The sequence below is a fragment of the Oncorhynchus gorbuscha genome, linkage group LG02 (assembly GCF_021184085.1).
Source record: "Oncorhynchus gorbuscha isolate QuinsamMale2020 ecotype Even-year linkage group LG02, OgorEven_v1.0, whole genome shotgun sequence".
Lineage (NCBI taxonomy): Eukaryota > Metazoa > Chordata > Actinopteri > Salmoniformes > Salmonidae > Oncorhynchus > Oncorhynchus gorbuscha.
The window spans coordinates 94398068-94417381 of record NC_060174.1 but is presented as its reverse complement, the minus strand read 5'-3'; the positions used below and the strand labels follow the sequence as shown (position 1 = coordinate 94417381).

The 19314-nt window shown below is 42.2% G+C and overlaps 1 protein-coding gene across 7 annotated transcripts in view; it reads right to left on the bottom strand.

The window, feature by feature from the left end:
* LOC124013355 (protein Aster-B-like) overlaps positions 1 to 19314 on the bottom strand; it is an 86642-nt gene that overhangs the window by 30925 nt on the left and 36403 nt on the right. For 6 of the 7 annotated variants that reach the window (XM_046327680.1, XM_046327657.1, XM_046327664.1 and 3 more), the window contains one exon: positions 9114 to 9198. In XM_046327680.1, coding sequence (XP_046183636.1) covers positions 9114 to 9198 — 85 coding nt within the window. Of the gene's footprint in view, positions 1 to 9113; positions 9199 to 11274; positions 11402 to 19314 lie in introns of those variants that run through there. The other variant, XM_046327693.1, reaches the window with a different exon arrangement.

Sequence of the window (19314 nt, the reverse complement as noted above, 5' to 3'; positions counted from 1 at the left end):
TAATGGCTGTTGATGACAAAAACACTTTCAACAATCGAATGGCCTTTTCTAATCAAAACTTTGGAAACAAAATGTCATAAAAATATTATATAAATATCCTAAAGCAAAAATATAAAAAATTACATTATCTGATTAAATTGCTTTAGAAAGGGGTATGAGACAGTGATGTTCTCTCTCCCCCCTCCTGTTTCAACTGGCAATTGAACCGCTTGCACCTGTACATAGCTCATCTGTAAATAACCCATCCAATCTACCTTATCCCCATACTGTATTTATTGATTTATTTATCTTGCTCCTTTGCACCCAGTATCTCAACTTGCCCATTAATCTTCTGCACATCCTACCATTCCAGTGTTTAATTGCTATATTGTAATTAATTCGCCACCATGGCCCATTTATTGCCTTACCTCTTCTTATCCTACCTCATTTGCACATGCTGTATATAGATTTTTCTACTGTATATTGATTGTATGTTTGTTTATTCCATGTGTAACTCTATGTTGTAGTATGTGTCGAATGTTTTGCTTTATCTTGGCCAGGTCACAGTTATAAATGAGAACTTCTCAACTAGCCTACCTGGTTAAATAAAGGTGAAATAAAAAAATACAAAATTAGACAGGACCCAAAAGTAACAGATATCAGTAAACATGTATATAAACTAAACTTATTTGCAGACCAACTCCTCATACACCTGACTAATATTGAAAACTCAATGTAAAAATATTTCGGAATGAACTGAAATATTGACGATAGGGAAAAGAAAACGAATAACTCAATCTCCAGCAATACTTTGTGGTCCACAAAAATACTACATAATTAAGATGATTATTCAGTGACAAACAACAAATACATAAATAACTTTAACCCATTACTCAACAACATGAAATAAAATATAATTCAATGGAATAATCTCCCCATAAATCGTACAGGTAGAATAAACTGCTTTAGAATGGCATGGCTCCAATGTTTTAGAATTTATTTTCGGTAATACCAATGACAGATTTCATTTGGGCAAATAAAACTCTGAATAAAGTGGAACATTTCCCAAAATCTAAGGGTGTTTTTAAACTTTCAAATTTGGAATTGTATCAACTCGCCAGCCAAGGTATATATTGTTAAATACTCTAAAGAGGAACAATGTTAAAACGGACAGCTTCCGTCAGCTGATTCTAGCCATCCCTTCTGGTTAGTCGGGCAGCTTTGTCTTCCATTCAGAGGAGCCCCAATTTTGTTAGAGTCTTATTGGTCAAGGTCACACCAAATACTTATCAGCTTATCAGTGGCCTTGACTCCTGGGACTTCAGTTTCAGTTATTCTATGACCCCATCACGCTGTGTGGTCAGAAACGTGCTTTCCCCATCCTGATGAGTATTTCCACAGTTTCTTCCTGCTTAACTTTTGAGTGCTAATAGCGTTTCAAACGTCACTCGCTCTGAGCCTTCTAGTAGTTGCTTCCCTTGCTCTGCATGGGTAACGCTGCTTCGATGATGGCTGTTGTCGTTGTGTTGCTGGTTCGAGCCCAGGGAGGAGGAAGCTATACTGTTACAGTGGCAATGCTAAAGTGCCTATAAGCGCATCCAAAAGTCAAAGGTTAATGAAATACAAATGGTATAGAGGGAAATAGTCCTATAATTCCTTTAATAACTACAACCTAAAACTTGTTACCTGGGAATATTGAAGACTCATGTTAAAAGGAACCAGCTTTCATATGTTCTGAGCAAGGGACTGAAACGTTACCTTTCTTACATAGCACATATTGCACTTTTACTTTCTTCTCCAAACTGTTTTTGCATTATTTAAACCAAATTGAACATGTTTCATTATTTACTTGAGGATAAATAGATTTTATCGATGTATTATATTAAGTTAAAACAAGTGTTCATTCAGTATTGTTGTAATTGTCATTATTACAAATACATAAAAATAAAAAAAAAATATGCCGATTAAAAGTTGTATTTTACGAAATTTCGATCTGAAGGCTTTTGGTCATCAGAGCAATGTTGAGGGAATCCTATATGAGTCAAGAAAAGATACTCGCTCAAATAATAGGTAGGATATACAACATTTTTAAATAACTGATATTTGCACAAGATGGAGGGAGTGTTGGAACATAACTAACAAAATTACAGTTAATGTATAGTCGTGGTCAAAAGTTGAGAATGACACAAATATTAATTTTCACAAAGTCTGCTGCCTCAGTTTGTATGATGGCAATTTGCATATACTCCAGAATGTTATGAACAGTGCAATTAATCTGATCAAAGTCCCCCTTTGCTATGCAAATGATCTGAATCCCCCAAAAACATTTCCACTGCATTTCAGCCCTGCCACAAAAGCACCAGCTGACATCATGTCAGTGATTCTCTCGTTACCCCAGGTGTGAGTGTTGACGAGGACAAGGCTGGAGATCACTCGGTCATGCTGATTGAGTTCGAAAAACAGACTGGAAGCTTCAAAAGGAGGGTGGTGCTTGGAATCATTATTCTTCCTCTGTCAAACATGGTTACCTGCAAGGAAATACGTGCCACCATCATTGCTTTGCACAAAAAGGGCTTCACAGGCAAGGATATTGCTGCCAGTAAGATTGCACCTAAATCAACCATTTATCGGATCATCAAGGGTGCAAGAGAAAGTCCAGCATGCGCCAGGACTGTTTCCTAAAGTTTATTCAGCTGCGGGATCGGGGCTCCACCAATACAGAGCTTGCTCAGGAATGGCAGAAGGCAGGTGTGAGTCCATCTGCACGCACAGGAAGGTCGAAGACTTTTGGAGGATGGCCTGGTGTCAAGAAGGGCACCAAAGAAGCCACTTCTCTCCAGGAAAAACATCAGGGACAGACTGATATTCTGCAAAAGGTACAGGGATTGGACTGCTGAGGACTGGGTTAAAGTCATTTTCTCTGATGAATCCCCTTTCCGATTGTTTGGGGCATCCGAAAAAAAAACTTGTCCGGAGAAGACAAGGTGAGCGCTACCACCAGTCCTGTGTCATGCCAACAGTAAAGCATCCGGAGACCATTCATGTGTGGGGTTGCTTCTCAGCCAAGGGAGTGGGCTCACTCACAATTTTGCCTAAGAACACAGCCATGAATAAAGAATGATACCAACAAATCCTCCAAGAGCAACTTCTCCCAACCATCCAGAAACAGTTTGGTGACGAACAATGCCTTTTCCAGCATGACGGAGCACCTTGCCATAAGGCAAAAGTGATAACTAAGTGGCTCGGGGAACAAAACATACACTGCTCAAAAAAATAAAGGGAACACTTAAACAACACAATGTAACTCCAAGTCAATCACACTTCTGTGAAATCAAACTGTCCACTTAGGAAGCAACACTGATTGACAATAAATGCCACATGCTGTTGTGCAAATGGAATAGACAACAGGTGGAAATTGTAGGCAATTAGCAAGACACCCCCAATAAAGGAGTGGTTCTGCAGGTGGTTACCAGAGACCACGTCTCAGTTCCTATGCTTCCTGGCTGATGTTTTGGTCACTTTTGAATGCTGGCGGTGCTTTCACTCTAGTGGTAGCATGAGACGGAGTCTACAACCCACACAAGTGGCTCAGGAGGTGCAGCTCATCCAGGATGGCACATCAATGCGAGCTGTGGCAAGAACGTTGGCTGTGTCTGTCAGCATAGTGTTCAGAGCATGGAGGCACTACCAGGAGACAGGCCAGTACATCAGGAGACGTGGAGGAGGCCGTAGGAGGGCAACAACCCAGCAGCAGGATCGCTACCTCCGCCTTTGTGCAAGGAGGAGCAGGAGGAACACTGCCAGAGCCCTGCAAAATGACCTCCAGCAGGCCACAAATGTGCATGTGTCTGCTCAAACGGTCAGAAACAGACTCCACCATGAGGGTGGTATGAGGGCCCGACGTCCACAGGTGGGTGTTGTGCTTACAGCCCAACACCGTGCAGGACGTTTGGCATTTGCCAGAGAACACCAAGATTGGCCCCACTGGTGCCCTGTGCTCTTCACAGATGAAAGCAGGTTCACACTGAGCACATGTGACAGACCTGACAGTCTGGAGACGCCGTGGAGAACGTTCTGCTGTCTGCAACCTCCTCCTGCATGACCGGTTTGGCAGTGGGTCAGTCATGGTGTGGGGTGGCATTTCTTTGGGGGGGGCCGCACAGCCCTCCATGTGCTCGCCAGAGGTAGCCTGACTGCTATTAGGTACCGAGATGAGATCCTCAGACCCCTTGTGAGACCATATGCTGGTGCGGTTGGCCCTGGGTTCCTCCTAATGCAAGACAATGCTAGACCTCATGTGGCTGGAGTGTGTCAGCAGTTCCTGCAAGAGGAAGGCATTGATGCTATGGTCTGGCTTATCCATTCCCCAGACCTGAATCCAATTGAGCACATCTGGGACATCATGTCTCGCACCATTCACCACAGACTGTCCAGGAGTTGGCGGATGCTTTAGTCCAGGTCTGGGAGGAGATCCCTCAGGAGACCATCCGCCACCTCATCAGGAGCATGCCCAGGCGTTGTAGGGAGGTCATACAGGCATGTGGAGGCCACACACACTACTGAGCCTCATTTTGACTTGTTTTAAGGACATTACATGAAAGTTGGATCAGCCTGTAGTGTGGTTTTCCACTTTAATCTTGAGTGTGACTCCAAATCCAGACCTCCATGGGTTGATAAATTTGATTTCCATTGATCATTTTGGTGTGATTTTTTTGTCAGCTCATTCAACTATGTAAAGAAAAAAGTATTTAATAAGAACATTTCATTCATTCAGATCTAGGATGTGTTATTTAGTGTTCCCTTTATTTTTTTGAGCAGTGTAGATATTTTGGGTCCATGGCCAGGAAACTCCAGACCTTAATCCCATTGAGAACTTGTGGTCAATCCTCAAGAGGCGGGTGGACAAACAAAACCCCACAAATTCTGACAAACTCCAAGCATTGATTATGCAAGAATGGGCTGCCATCAGTCAGGATGTGGCCCAGAGTTTAATTGACAGCATGCCAGGGCAGATTGCAGAGGTCTTGAAAAAGAAGGGTCAACACTGCAAATATTGACTCTTTGCATCAACTTCATGCACAGTGGGGCAAACAAGTATTTAGTCAGCCACCAATTGTGCAAGTCCTTCCACTTAAAAAGATGAGAGAGGCCTGTAATTTTCATCATAGGTTCACTTCCACAATGACAGACAAAATGAGAATTTTTCTCTCCAGAAAATCACATTGTAGGATTTTTAATGCATTTATTTGTAAATTATGGTGGAAAATAAGTATTTGGTCAATAACAAAAGTTTCTCAAACTTTGTTATATACCCTTTGTTGGCAATGACAGAGGTCAAATGTTTTCTATAAGTCTTCACAAGGTTTTCACACACTGTTGCTGGTATTTTGGCCAATTCCTCCATGCAGATCTCCTCTAGAGCAGTGATGTTTTTGGGCTGTTGCTGGGCAACATGGACTTTCAACTCCCTCCAAAGATTTTCTATGGGGTTGAGATCTGGAGACTGGCTAGGCCACTCCAGGACCTTGAAATGCTTCTTACGAAGCCACTCCTTCGTTGTCCGGGCGGTGTGTTTGGGGTCATTGTCATGCTGAAAGACCCAGCCACGTTTCATCTTCAATGCCCTTGCTGATAGGAGGTTTTCACTCAAAATCTCACGATACATGGCCCCATTCATTCTTTCCTTTACACGGATCAGTCGTCCTGGTCCCTTTGCAGAAAACAGCCCCAAAGCATGATCTTTCCACCCCCATGCTTCACAGTAGGTATGGTGTTCTTTGGATGCAACTCAGCATTCTTTGTCCCCCAAACACGACGAGTTGAGTTTTTACCAAAAAGGTATATTTTGGTTTCATCTGACCATATGACATTCTCCCAATCTTCTTCTGGATCGTCCAAATGTTCTCTAGCAAACTTCAGACAGGCCTGGACATGTACTGGCTTAAGCAGGGGGACACGTCCGGCACTGCAGGATTTGAGTCCCTGGCGGCGTAGTGTGTTACTGATGCTAGGCTTTGTTACTTTGGTCCCAGCTCTCTGCAGGTCATTCACTAGGTCCCCCCGTGTGGTTCTGGGATTTTTGCTCACCGTTCTCATGATCATTTTGACCCCACGGGGTGAGATCTTGTGTGGAGCCCCAGATCGAGGGAGATTATCAGTGGTCTTGTATGTCTTCCATTTCATAATAATTGCTCCCACAGTTGATTTCTTCAAACCAAGCTGCTTACCTATTGCAGATTCAGTCTTCCCAGCCTGGTGCAGGTCTACAATTTTGTTTCTGGTGTCCTTTGACAGCTCTTTGGTCTTGGCCATAGTGGAGTTTGGAGTGTGACTGTTTGAGGTTGTGGACAGGTGTCTTTTATACTGATAACAAGTTCAAACAGGTGCCATTAATACAGGTAACAAGTGGAGGACAGAAGAGCCTCTTAAAGAAGAAGTTACAGGTCTGAGAGAGCCAGAAATCTTGCTTGTTTGTAGGTGACCAAATACTTATTTTCCACCATAATTTGCAAATAAATTAAAAATCATACAATGTGATTTTCTGGATTTTTTTTCTCATTTTGTCTGACATAGTTGAAGTGTACCTATGATGAAAATTACAGGCCTCTCATCTTTTTAAGTGGGAGAACTTGCACAATTGGTGGCTGACTAAATACTTTTTTTGCCCCACTGTAATTGTCAATAAAAGCCATTGACACTTATGAAATGCTTGTAATTATATTTCAGTATTCCATAGTAACATCTGACAAAAATATCTAAAGACACTGAAGCAGCCAAGTTTGTGGAAATTAATAGTTGTCATTCTCCAAATGTTTGGCCACGACTGTATGCTTAGTCCAATATAAACTAATGTATAGAATTTATTAAACAAGAGACAAAATTCACAAATTCTACAGCACAAAGGCAGTCATGTCTTAAGTATAAAACTAATAAAGACTCAATAATTTATGCCTTCTGGGAGTTCTATAAAGTCCAAAAGTTATGGGCTGAGTTTGAAAGTTGGCTGTCAGAAGTTTTACAATGTTAGTTTACTTTTAAATCAGTATCTCTGCATATTTCAAGACATGGCATATGTGACCAACTGCCTTGACTCGGTCTTATGTAGCAAAATTTGAAGTGTTTTTTATTTATTTCTTTTTTTACATTGCTTTTATCCAGAGACACAGAGATATTATACAAAATGGTATATCATACACTGCATGAGGAACAATGGGAAAGTAATTCTGCTTTTAAAGTTAATAAACTTGTAACCTCACTTTTTAGAAAATAGCCTTTGTTTTTATACCTACTGGAGATCTCTTCTTTGTCAACACCCATTCAGAATCGTTCACACCCTCTTAAGCTTTAGCCCCCACTCAAACTCTGACCATTTTACTCACCCTAGCAGAGCTGATTAGGCTGCTTTCATGTTATCCAGAGCGTTGGTGACGTATAAAATGTACGTCGAAACAGCTTTCCTGTGAAGTAGTGACTCGCGACATACGCCTAGTTTCCTGAAACGGGTCGCATATGAGGGTGCGGTGAGATACCCAAACGGGATGGACCATACTTTTGCAATTTCGAAAAAATTTCTACTTAAAAACTAGAAATCAAAATGATCCTCCCTCACTACGATAGTGGACGAATCAAATGTATGATTATTTAAATATTGAAAAGGTGTGGGCTACTGAGAAAAATAGAACTATAAGCACTGGAAAGTTCCAGGGGATGGAGGTTGAGGGGGAGTGTGGTTGTCCCACGTGATGTGTAGGGTTGCGTGGGAACATGTGGGTCTGAGCAGGTGTGATGTCATTAACATGTGGGTCTGAGCAGGTGTGATGTCATTAACATGTGGGTCTGAGCAGGTGTGATGTCATTAACATGTGGGTCTGAGCAGGTGTGATGTCATTAACATGTGGGTCTGAGCAGGTGTGATGTCATTAATGTTTGTTGAAATTTGTGTTTATTATCTTTTGTTTATGTATGGTTTTTATGGTTCGAGAGCTTGAGTTAGTTCTACTGGTTACATTTCCATCTGCAACGTTCTAAATGTTTCACATCTGTTACGGATACAGTTATCCTGTGTGTGTGTGTATCCTGTGTGTGTGTTTCTTTTCTCTCCTTCTCCCCTCACAGGTGAAAATCATCACTCCCCAATCAGTCAACAATCAATCATCAATCAGAAGACACACCTCCTCCTATTTCCTGACCTATCACAGTTCCTTCCCCATGGTTTAAAAACCCCATCATTTGTTTGTTCGAGAGCTCAGCTCAGCTCAATCTCTAGCTCAATCTCTAGCTCAATCTCTCTGTAAATGCCATGTCTGTAGGTGTCTGTGGTTCACTCTCGCTTTGTGTCTTAACCTCTCTTTTGTTTAAAGCACCTCCATAGCACTTTGTCATCACCTGTGAGTATTGTTTTTGGTTATGGTGTTTGTTTGTTTGCTGGTGGGAAAAGGGGGAAACCAAGACAAGTCGCCCATGGGCATACACTACCCGTAGGTGAACTTTGTTAAATACACTAGTTAGAACTGGTCGGACCACCCACTGTATTTTTGGTTAGTTAGTTAGTTGTTGTTAAAGTAGGCTAGTCTAGCTTAGGGGTGTGTTTTTGTATATTTGTTTCTTTCCTTGGGTCCAGCTCAGCCCCTTTTCCTGCTCCCCCCATTACCGTGTGTTTATAAATAAACCTAGAGTTTGACGGTAGATTTCTGTTGTCGTGGTTATTTCGTGCACACTTTTACTTTGTCACAATAATAATTTGCATGAGTTATGTTACGGGTCTCATTACCATCCCCCCTAGACTGTCGGGCCAAAAGGGATTCGTAACACATCTCTGAATATACTTGTGATGGGGTGACATTGCACATTAAATCACTCCTAACTCAGTTTGTCATACTTTGTCATATTTTGCAGACATCAAAAGAAGTCAAGGGAGATTAAGATCTGTACTGTTGAGGACAAAAATAAATAGCTAGGTCATGTTAAGCGGGGAGAAAACAATTGAAACAGAGTCACTATCTGAATTTAGGAAAACAGACTTTCTTATTCCATTGTATGTTTTTGCTACTGTACGTTGTGCCCTGCTGAAAACCACCAAGGTGTTCAAGAATAAATATGAATATAGTTTTCATTGATCCTTCCATCTTACTCACCCACGATGAGGCGTTCTGAGTCGGGTAGCTGCTTGAAGAGTTTTCTGAAGTCCTCATTGCGTTGCTTATACGTAGGACTCAATACCTGTAGCGGGGATAGAAGGAAAACATAAAAAACCCTTAGAGCGAGAGAACTCATTTACACACACAAATATAAAATATTTTATACACGCAAACAAGTGTAATGCCCCCACTGACAGCAATAAACAGACAGGGAACTAATTTACTTATCTGTATAACATGACTCTGCCCAGTTTTTTATATGAAAATGGTAGTAGACATGACTATATATTTTATTCTACAGTTAAATTGACATTTTAGTCATTTAGTAGAAGCTCTTATCCAGAGTGACTTACAGGAGAAATGAGGGATAAGTGCCTTGCTCAAGGGCACCAACAGAATTTTCATCTAGTCGGCTTGGGGATTTGAACCAGCGACCTTTCAGTTACTGGCCCAATGCTCTTAACCACCAGGCTAGCTGCCACCCCCATTCAGTGATGTTATCTGACCATGGCTACTGCAGAAATTGAATCAAACTCTCTCTTTTCTTTCGCTACTGATTGTCAGATTCTGAAATAACATAAAAGCTCCTATCACAAACGGGAACACTTTCAAATATGCTAAATGATCCACGCTGATGCTAATAATACTTCAGCTGGAGTTCCTCCTGTCTTTCTCTCCCTCACATTCAGATAAACACATTTCCTTCTAGAGGGCCAGATAAAGAGAGAGTTCTCTTATCGGCAGTTGCAGACCACAGCCAGTCCGCCTGTCTCTCCACACAAACACTGCATTGTTTATCCTGAAAAGGGAGGGAATGCAGCCAATGAGCTATCAGTGTGGTGGTGATGGTGTTAGACTGGACACTAACATTGCCTTGGGTCATTCTAACCAGCCCAGTGCACAGCAACGGAAGAGCCTATGGCCTAGAAATAAAGCTTGACTTGCAGTGTTAATGTGATGGTCATCAGGTCTAGCCATAGAGTTGGATAGAGGGTCCCACTACTTTAAAATGGAGACTGGCACTGGTCTCAATGCCGCTGGCCATGCTGTCACAGAAGACGCCTTTACAGATAGATGAGCTCTCTATTACATCTCTATAGGCAGTGAAGTAAAGTACTTAAGTAAAACTACTTTAAAGTACTACTTAAGTAATTTTGGGGGGGTATCTGTACTTTACATTTCCAACAGCTTTTACTTTTACTCCACTACATTCCTATATAAAATTGTGTATTTTTTACTCCTTACATTTTCCCTGACACCAAAAAGTACTTGTTACAGGACCATTTTCCCCCCCAATTCACACACTTATCAAGAGAACATGCCTGGTAATCCCTACTGCCTCTGATCTGGCACTCACTAAACACACCTGCTTGGTTTGTAAATGATTTGAGTGTGCCCATGGCTATCTGTACATTTTAAAAACAAGAAAATGGTGCTGTCTGGTTTGTTTAATATATGGAATTCGAAATGACTTATACTTTTACTTTTGATACTTAAGTATATTTTAGCAATTACATTTACCTTTGATACTTAAGTAGATTTAAAACCAAAAACTTTTACTCAAAGTAGTATTATACTGGGTGACTTTTCACTTTTACTTCAGTAATGTTTTATGAAGGAATCTTTACTTTTACTCAAGTATAACAATTGGGTATTTTTCCACCACTGTCTACCCTATTTTTTAAATATTTTTTAAAAATGTAACCTTTAAATAAACTAGGAAAGTCAGTTAAGAACAAATTCTTATTTACAATGACGGCCTAACAGTAGGATAACTGCCTTGTTCAGGGGCAGAATGACAGATTTACACCTTGTCTGCTCTGTGATTCAATCCAGCAACCTTTCGGTTACTGGCCCAACGCTCTAAACACTAGGCTACCTGCCGCCCCAAATCAATGCGCCTAAGCAAATCTTGTAGAGCCACTCCACTCGCTGTCCAGCCTACCCTTACCCCTAGTCCTGTATCAACCCCCAAAAATGTGCAAGACAATGACCGCAAGTTCACCACAAGTTCACCACAAGTCACTTTGCAGCACAGCACAACAATATCACATACTAGTTTAGAAACCGATAATCAACTTGGGATTTAAAACTGTAACCCTCACCCACTCATCCCCCCACACCTGTCTCCACCCCAGCTCCAGAGAGGGTGACTTACAGCTGGCACCCTCTCTGACTCCCAGTCCCAGGTCTCCCAGTGGGCCAGGGCATCTTCAGACAGAGACACCTGGTTTGTCTCAGTGTCCATGCTGACTGCAATGTCCATGGCCTGGGTGTCCGTTTTCTTTTGGCTCCCACCCGTCCCCTCCCTCTCGCTTTTTTTCTTTCTTTCTTTCCTCAGGTGGAAGGTGTGAGCAGGGTCTTTCAGCCCAGCGAGTGGTCTGGTGTTGGTCTGGTATTCCACCTTTGTCGATGAAGGAATGGAATCCCTCTAAGAGTCAAACGTTGTCTAGCCCTGGCTCCTCTTACACACAGCGCCTAAGCTGCAGTTGACCTGCAGTAAACTCAGCCCTCAGGGGACTGGTCATTTGTCATCAGCTCCTCCCTCCCTCCCTCCCCCCTCCCTGGGTGGAACAGGGAACTTCTCTGAACCCTCCCAAAGAGGCTGGGGAGACAGAGATACCTGGAATAATATCTCTCACCACTACAGGTAACTCGCAGAGCTTAAGAGCACACTAGAACTTAACAATACAGAATTAATAAGAGCATATTTCACATTACTAAAGAATGTGAACGTTTCCTAACTCTAAACTGTTTAGCTACAGGACCCCAAAATATAGAACTACAGAACTCAGAGAGAGTTCTCCATAGAGTACAGTTAGGCATGTGTCCCCAAAGTCAACTGAGAAACTGGGTGGAGGGCGTTAGGAAATATTGATTTACACTCAGGACAGCAGGAGCCCCCTTCCTCTGGAGTGGAAATGTCCCCTCCCTCCCTCCCTCCTGTTTTTGAAAAATAGTTGATCCCCTTGTAAGTCTTAATAGGCCATTTGGGCCATGTGCACTGGTTGGTCCGGCTTAAGAATGGGTTAAGACCAAGTCAGAACCAGGTTTAAACAGGGTTAAGACAAGGTTAAGACCTGGGACACAGAAAAAGCCTCCAATCAGTTAAAGACTACAGAAAAGATGCTTTGCAGTCTGTAATTGATGGAAAAGGTTGGTTTAAAACAATCTTCTTATAAAACAATCCCACTTATACATCAAGGATCGAGAAGCCTAGAGGTGAGGCACTGCAGTCATCCCCAAAGTCATTTCAGATAGTCATACCTCCAAAGGTGCTGCAGAATGGCATGGTCTCCTCAAATTATTTCTCAAAGCAATATATATCTATATCAAAAAACACACAATCCACATGGAGAAAAAAAGGCTCTCTTTCTGCACTAACAGAAACCATATATATAAGCCCAGCTCAAGCAGTCTCAAAGTCCAATTGCTCTCTCTCTCTGAAATGGACACACACAGTCTTTGTCCTCAGGGAGAGCAGAAAACAGAACAATCCGCTTGACCAGTCCGGGATGCTTGTCCAGTGAAGAGACAATTGCTCATCAATAAAAGTGGTCAACAGTGCGTCCCAGGACAGAGTGGAACCCATGTGACTGACCAAAAAGGACCACTGCACACTACTGACCAAGCAAACCACAACAGAGCCGTGTGCTCCTACCAGGACTCTAGTCCTACTGTTGAAATCTCTCCCTCCCTCCCCTATTCTTGAGGAAAGTGGTGTTGGAGGAGCATTGAGAGAGAAAAAAGGAGACATTGGCAGAGAGAGAGGGAGGGGAAATGGGAGGGCCTAGCGTGCACTTGAGGGCAGCAGAAGGTGTACCTGCTTGTATGTTTTGAAGGCTATAAAACACCTCCAAAAACCATCTCTCAGCCTAAAAGCCCTTTGAACAGTCAACCTCTATGGTTCTCTATGAAGACCCTAAGGCTACACTGTATGCACATTTTTTATTTTTATTTATTTAACCAGGTAGGCAAGTTGAGAACAAGTTCTCATTTACAATTGTGACCTGGCCAAGATAAAGCAAAGCAGTTCGACAGATACAACGACAGAGTTACACATGGAGTAAAACAAACATACAGTCAATAATACAGTATAAACAAGTCTATATACAATGTGAGCAAATTAGGTGAGAAGGGAGGTAAAGGCAAAAAAGGCCATGGTGGCAAAGTAAATACAATATAGCAAGTAAAACACTGGAGTGGTAGTTTTGCAATGGAAGAATGTGCAAAGTAGAAATAAAAATAATGGGGTGCAAAGGTGCAAAATAAATAAATAAATTAAATACAGTTGGGAAAGAGGTAGTTGTTTGGGCTAATTATAGGTGGGCTATGTACAGGTGCAGTAATCTGTAAGATGCTCTGACAGTTGGTGCTTAAAGCTAGTGAGGGAGATAAGTGTTTCCAGTTTCAGAGATTTTTGTAGTTCGTTCCAGTCATTGGCAGTCAACTGGAAGGAGTGGCGGCCAAGAACTGGAAGGAGTGGAGAACTGGAAGGAGCAGAGAACTGGAAGGAGTGGCGGCCAAAGAAAGAATTGGTTTTGGGGGTGACTAGAGAGATATACCTGCTGGAGCGTGTGCTACAGGTGGGAGATGCTATGGTGACCAGCGAGCTGATATTTTTTAAATATTTTTTTTATTTTACCTTTATTTTACTAGGCAGGTCAGTTAAGAACAAATTCTTATTTTCAATGACGGCCTAGGAACAGTGGGTTAACTGCCTGTTCAGGGGCAGAACGACAGATTTGTACCTTGTCAGCTCGGGGATTTGAACTCGCAACCTTCCGGTTACTAGTCCAACGCTCTAACCACTAGGCTACCCTGCCGATAAGGGGGGACTTTACTTAGCAGGGTCTTGTAGATGACATGGAGCCAGTGGGTTTGGCGACGAGTATGAAGTGAGGGCCAGCCAACGAGAGCGTACAGGTCGCAATGGTGGGTAGTATATGGGGCTTTGGTGACAAAACGGATTGCACTGTGATAGACTGCATCCAATTTGTTGAGTAGGGTATTGGAGGCTATTTTGTAAATGACATCGCCAAAGTCGAGGATTGGTAGGATGGTCAGTTTTACAAGGGTATGTTTGGCAGCATGAGTGAAGGATGCTTTGTTGCGAAATAGGAAGCCAATTCTAGATTTAACTTTGGATAACTGGATTTAACTTCCAGACCCGTTTGATATGGGTCTGGAAGGAGAGTTTACAGTCCAACCAGACACCTAAGTATTTGTAGTTGTCCACGTATTCTAAGTCAGAGCCGTCCAGAGTAGTGATGTTGGACAGGCGGGTAGGTGCAGGTAGCGATCGGTTGAAGAGCATGCATTTAGTTTTACTTGTATTTAAGAGCAATTGGAGGCCACGGAAGGAGACTTGTATGGCATTGAAGCTTGCCTGGAGGGTTGTTAACACAGTGTCCAAAGAAGGGCCGGAAGTATACAGAATGGTGTCGTCTGCGTAGAGGTGGATCAGGGACTCACCAGCAGCAAGAGCGACCTCATTGATGTATACAGAGAAGAGAGTCGGTCCAAGAATTGAACCCTGTGGCACCCCCATAGAGACTGCCAGAGGTCCGGACAGCAGACCCTCCGATTTGACACACTGAACTCTATCAGAGAAGTAGTTGGTGAACCAGGCGAGGCAATCATTTGAGAAACCAAGGCTGTAGAGTCTGCCGATGAGGATGTGGTGGTTGACAGAGTCGAAAGCCTTGGCCAGATCAATGAATACGGCTACACAGTAATCTTTCTTATCGATGGCGGTTAAGATATCGTTTAGGAGCGTGGCTGAGGTGCACCCATGACCAGCTCTGAAACCAGATTGCATAGCAGAGAAGGTATGGTGAGATTCGAAATGGTCGGTAATCTGTTTGTTAATTTGGCTTTCGAAGGCCTTAGAAAGGCATGGTAGGATAGATATAGGTCTGTAGCAGTTTGGGTCAAGAGTGTCCCCCCCTTTGAAGAGGGGGATGACCGCAGCTGCTTTCCAATCTTTGGGAATCTCAGACGACACGAAAGTGAGGTTGAACAGGCTAGTAATAGGGGTGGCAACAATTTCGGCAGATCATTTTAGAAAGAAAGGGTCCAGATTGTCTAGCCCGGCTGATTTGTAGGGGTCCAGATTTTTCAGCTCTTTCAGAACATCAGCTGAATGGATTTGGGAGAAGGAGAAATGGGGAAGGCTTGGGCGAGTTGCTGTTGGGGGTGCAGTGCTGTTGACCGGGGTAGGAGTAGCCAGGTGGAAAGCATGGCCAGCCGTAGAAAAATGCTTATTGAAATTCTCAATTATGGTGGATTTATCAGTAGTGACAGTGTTTCCTATCTTCAGTGCAGTGGGCAGCTAGGAGGACGTGTTCTTATTCTCCATGGACTTTACAGTGTCCCAGAACTTTTTTGAGTTAGTGTTGCAGGAAGCAAATTTCTGCTTGAAAAAGCTAGCCTTGGCTTTTCTAACTGCCTGTGTATAACGGTTTCTAGCTTCCCTGAACAGCTGCATATCACGGTGGCTGTTCGATGCTAATGCAGATCACCATAGGATGTTTTTGTGTTGGTTAAGGGCAGTCAGGTCTGGGGAGAACCAAGGGCTATATCTGTTCCTGGTTCTAAATTTCTTGAATGGGGCATGTTTATTTAAGATGGTTAGGAAGGCATTTAAAAAAAATATCCAGGCATCCTCTACTGACAGGATGAGATCAATATCCTTCCAGGATACCCCTGCCAGGTCGATTAGAAAGGCTTGCTCGCTGAAGTGTTTCAGGGAGCGTTTTACAGTGATGAGTGGAGGTCGTTTGACCGCTGACCCATTACGGATGCAGGCAATGAGGCAGTGATCGCTGAGATCTTGGTTGAAGATAGCAGAGGTGTATTTAGAGGTTGGTTAAGATTTCTAGAGGGGGTAAGTTGGTTAGGATGATATCTATGAGGGTGCCCAGTGTTTAAGGCTTTGGGGGGCAATACCTGGTAGGTTCTTTGATAATTTGAGTGAGATTGAGGGCATCAAGTTTAGATTGTAGGATGGCTGGGGAGTTAAGTTCATGTTCCAGTTTAGGTCGCCATCCGGAGCAGAACCACAAGCTCTGAAGATAGATGGGGGCAAAAACACAACCAAGTTCATTCATATGGCCGATTCATTTCACACTGTTTTCATAAAACAATCGGATATCGGTATTTTTGGGCGCCGATTTGCCGATTATTATATATTTTTTTATACCTTTATTTAACTTGGCAAGTCAGTTAAGAACACATTCTTATTTTCAATGATGGCCTAGGAACGGTGGGTTAAATGCCTTGTTCAGGAGCAGAACGACAGATCTTCACCTTGTCAGCTCGGGGGATCCAATCTTGCATCCGTACAGTTAACGAGTCCAACGCAATAACGACCTGCCTCTCTCTCGTTGCACTCCACAAGGAGACTGCCTGTTACGCGAATGCAGTAAGCTAAGGTAAGTTGCTAGCTAGCATTAAACTTATCTTATAAAAAACAGTCAATCATGATCACTAGTTAACTACACATGGTTGATGATATTACTAGATATTATCTAGCGTGTCCTCCGTTGCATATAATCTGACTGAGCATACAAGCATACAAGTATCTAAGTATCTGACTGAATGGTGGTAGGCACAAGCAGGCACGTAAACATGAATTCAAACAACACATTTGTGCGTTTTGACAGCAGCTCTTCGTCAAGCATTGCACTGTTTATAATATAATAATAATAATATATGCCACTTAGCATCCAAAGCCTATCAACTAGATTCCGTATGGAGATGTGGCTGGTGCTCTAAACTGAGCTACAGAAGGACCACACGCTGAAATGGATGTGGCTGGTGTAACCGAGTTTAGCGCCCGCTAATTGTCGTTGTGTTGCTGGTTCGAGCCCAGGGAGGAGCGAAGAGAGGGACGGAAGCTATACTGTTACACTGGCAATAGTAAAGTGCCCATAAAAACATCCAATAGTCAAAGTTGATGAAATACAAATGGTAGAGGGAAATAGTCCAATAATTCCTATAATAACTACAACCTAAAACTTCTTACCTGGGAATATTGAAGACCCATGTTAAAAGGAACCACCAGCTTTCATATGTTCTCATGTTCTGCGCAAGGAACTGAAGCGTTAGCTTTCTTACATAGCACATATTGCACTTTTACTTTCTTCTCCAACACTTTGTTTTTGCATTATTTAAACCAAATTGAACAGGTTTCATTATTTACTTAAGGCTAAATTGATTTTATTGATGTATTATATTAAGTTAAAATAAGTGTTCATTCAGTATTGTTGTAATTGTCATTATTACAAATACAAATCGGCCGATTAATCGATATCGGCTTTGTTGGTCCTCCAATAAATCGGTATCGGTATCATGGTTGAAAAATCATAATCGGTCGACCTCTAGTATCAACTGTATATATTAAGGAACACCTAACTTTACAAGACTCACACTAGTCCATTCAACAACAGCAGTAATTAGAAATTCCAAGAGTACATCATGAGGTTGGAGTAAGATGTTTCAGATACAAAGACCCAAATGACTGGAATCATTAACCTATAGAAATCATGGCATTAAAATCCCAGTGAATTTAAGAAAATCCTTTTTCAAATGTTAAGAACTAATAGAACCATCACCATGTGAAGATATTTGAAAATATGTATGTATATTTTATAGGTACTTAAATTGTATTAGTAGTTGTAACAGTAGTTTATTAGCTGGAGGCCTATTTCAAATCTTTACTAAGGACATGCAGCCTTTGAGTAAGGCCAGTGTGTATGTATGCAGATGACATAACACTAACACTTAAAGAGCTGCAGTTAGTTTCGGAATGGGTAGCAAGGAATAAGCTAGGCCTAAATATTTCCAAAATTAAAAGCATTGTATTTGGGCAAATCATTCACTAAACCCTAAACCTAAACTACGTCTCGTAATGAATAATGTGGAAATTGAGGTGACTAAACTGCTTAGAGTAACCCTGGATCGTAAACTGTAATGGTCAAAACATATTGATACAACAGTAGCTAAAATGGGGAGAGGTCTGCCCGTAATAAAGCGCTGCTCTGCATTCTTAACAACACTATCAACAAGGCAGGTCCTACAGGCTCTAGTTTTGTCGCACCTTGACTACTGTTCAGTCATGTGGTCAGGTGCCGCAAAGAGGGACTTGCTAACATTGCAGTTGGCTCAGAACAGGGCAGCACAGCTGGCCCTTAAAAGTACACCGAGAGCTAACATTAATGGCATGCAGGTCAATCTCTCATGGCTCAAAGTGGAAGAGAGATGGACCTCATCATTACTTGTTTTTGTAGGAGGTGTTGACAAGCTGAATGTACCGACCTGTCTGTTTAAACTACTGGCACACAGCTCGGACACTCATGCATACCCCACAAGACATGCCACCAAAGACATGTCTCTTCACAGTCCCCAAGTCCAGAACAGACTATGGGAGGCGCACAGTACTACAGGGAACTATGACTACATGGAACTCTATTCCACATCAGGTAACTGATGCAAGCAGTAGAATCAGATTTAAAAAGTAGGTAAAAATACACCTTATGGAACAGCGGGGACTGAAGAGACACACACAAAAAGGTACAGACACATTGTGGTATTGTTGTATGGTGGTATTAAACATGTTGTGTCGTGGATATGTGGTGGTGTAGGGATGTTATATGGATGTACTGTTTTTACCTTTAGCTCATTCAGAACACATAGTTCACTGTTTTATCTGTAGTTTTATATGTAATGTGGATGCTTTGGTACGTTTGGACCCCAGGAAGAGTATCTGCTCTGGCAGGAACTAATGGGGATCACAAATAAATACAAATTAGTAGCTGGACAAAACATTTTTATGCTGTTAATTTATGTTTAAAAAAAAGTTTTTGATTATTAGTAGTTGCCATATTATTACCGTTACTAAGTATTCTTTTTTCATCCTGCAAAAATGCAAATAAATAAATACATTTATCTTCCAGGAAAAGTATGGGAGGCAAAAATGAATTCAGAGGTTTTGTATGCAGAGAGAGAGCAGCGAACAGAAAAACCCATTGTGTGCGTGTGTGTGTCATATGGTGTAAACATTGTAGCATGGGAAAGGACAAGGCCTAAGCCAGATCTCGCTGTCTCCCCCTCTATCTCAGGTCATGGGGTGAATGAACTCCAAAGACCCTCTCACGGGGCTGATTTGGGTAATGGGCGTGGGAGGCCCTTACAC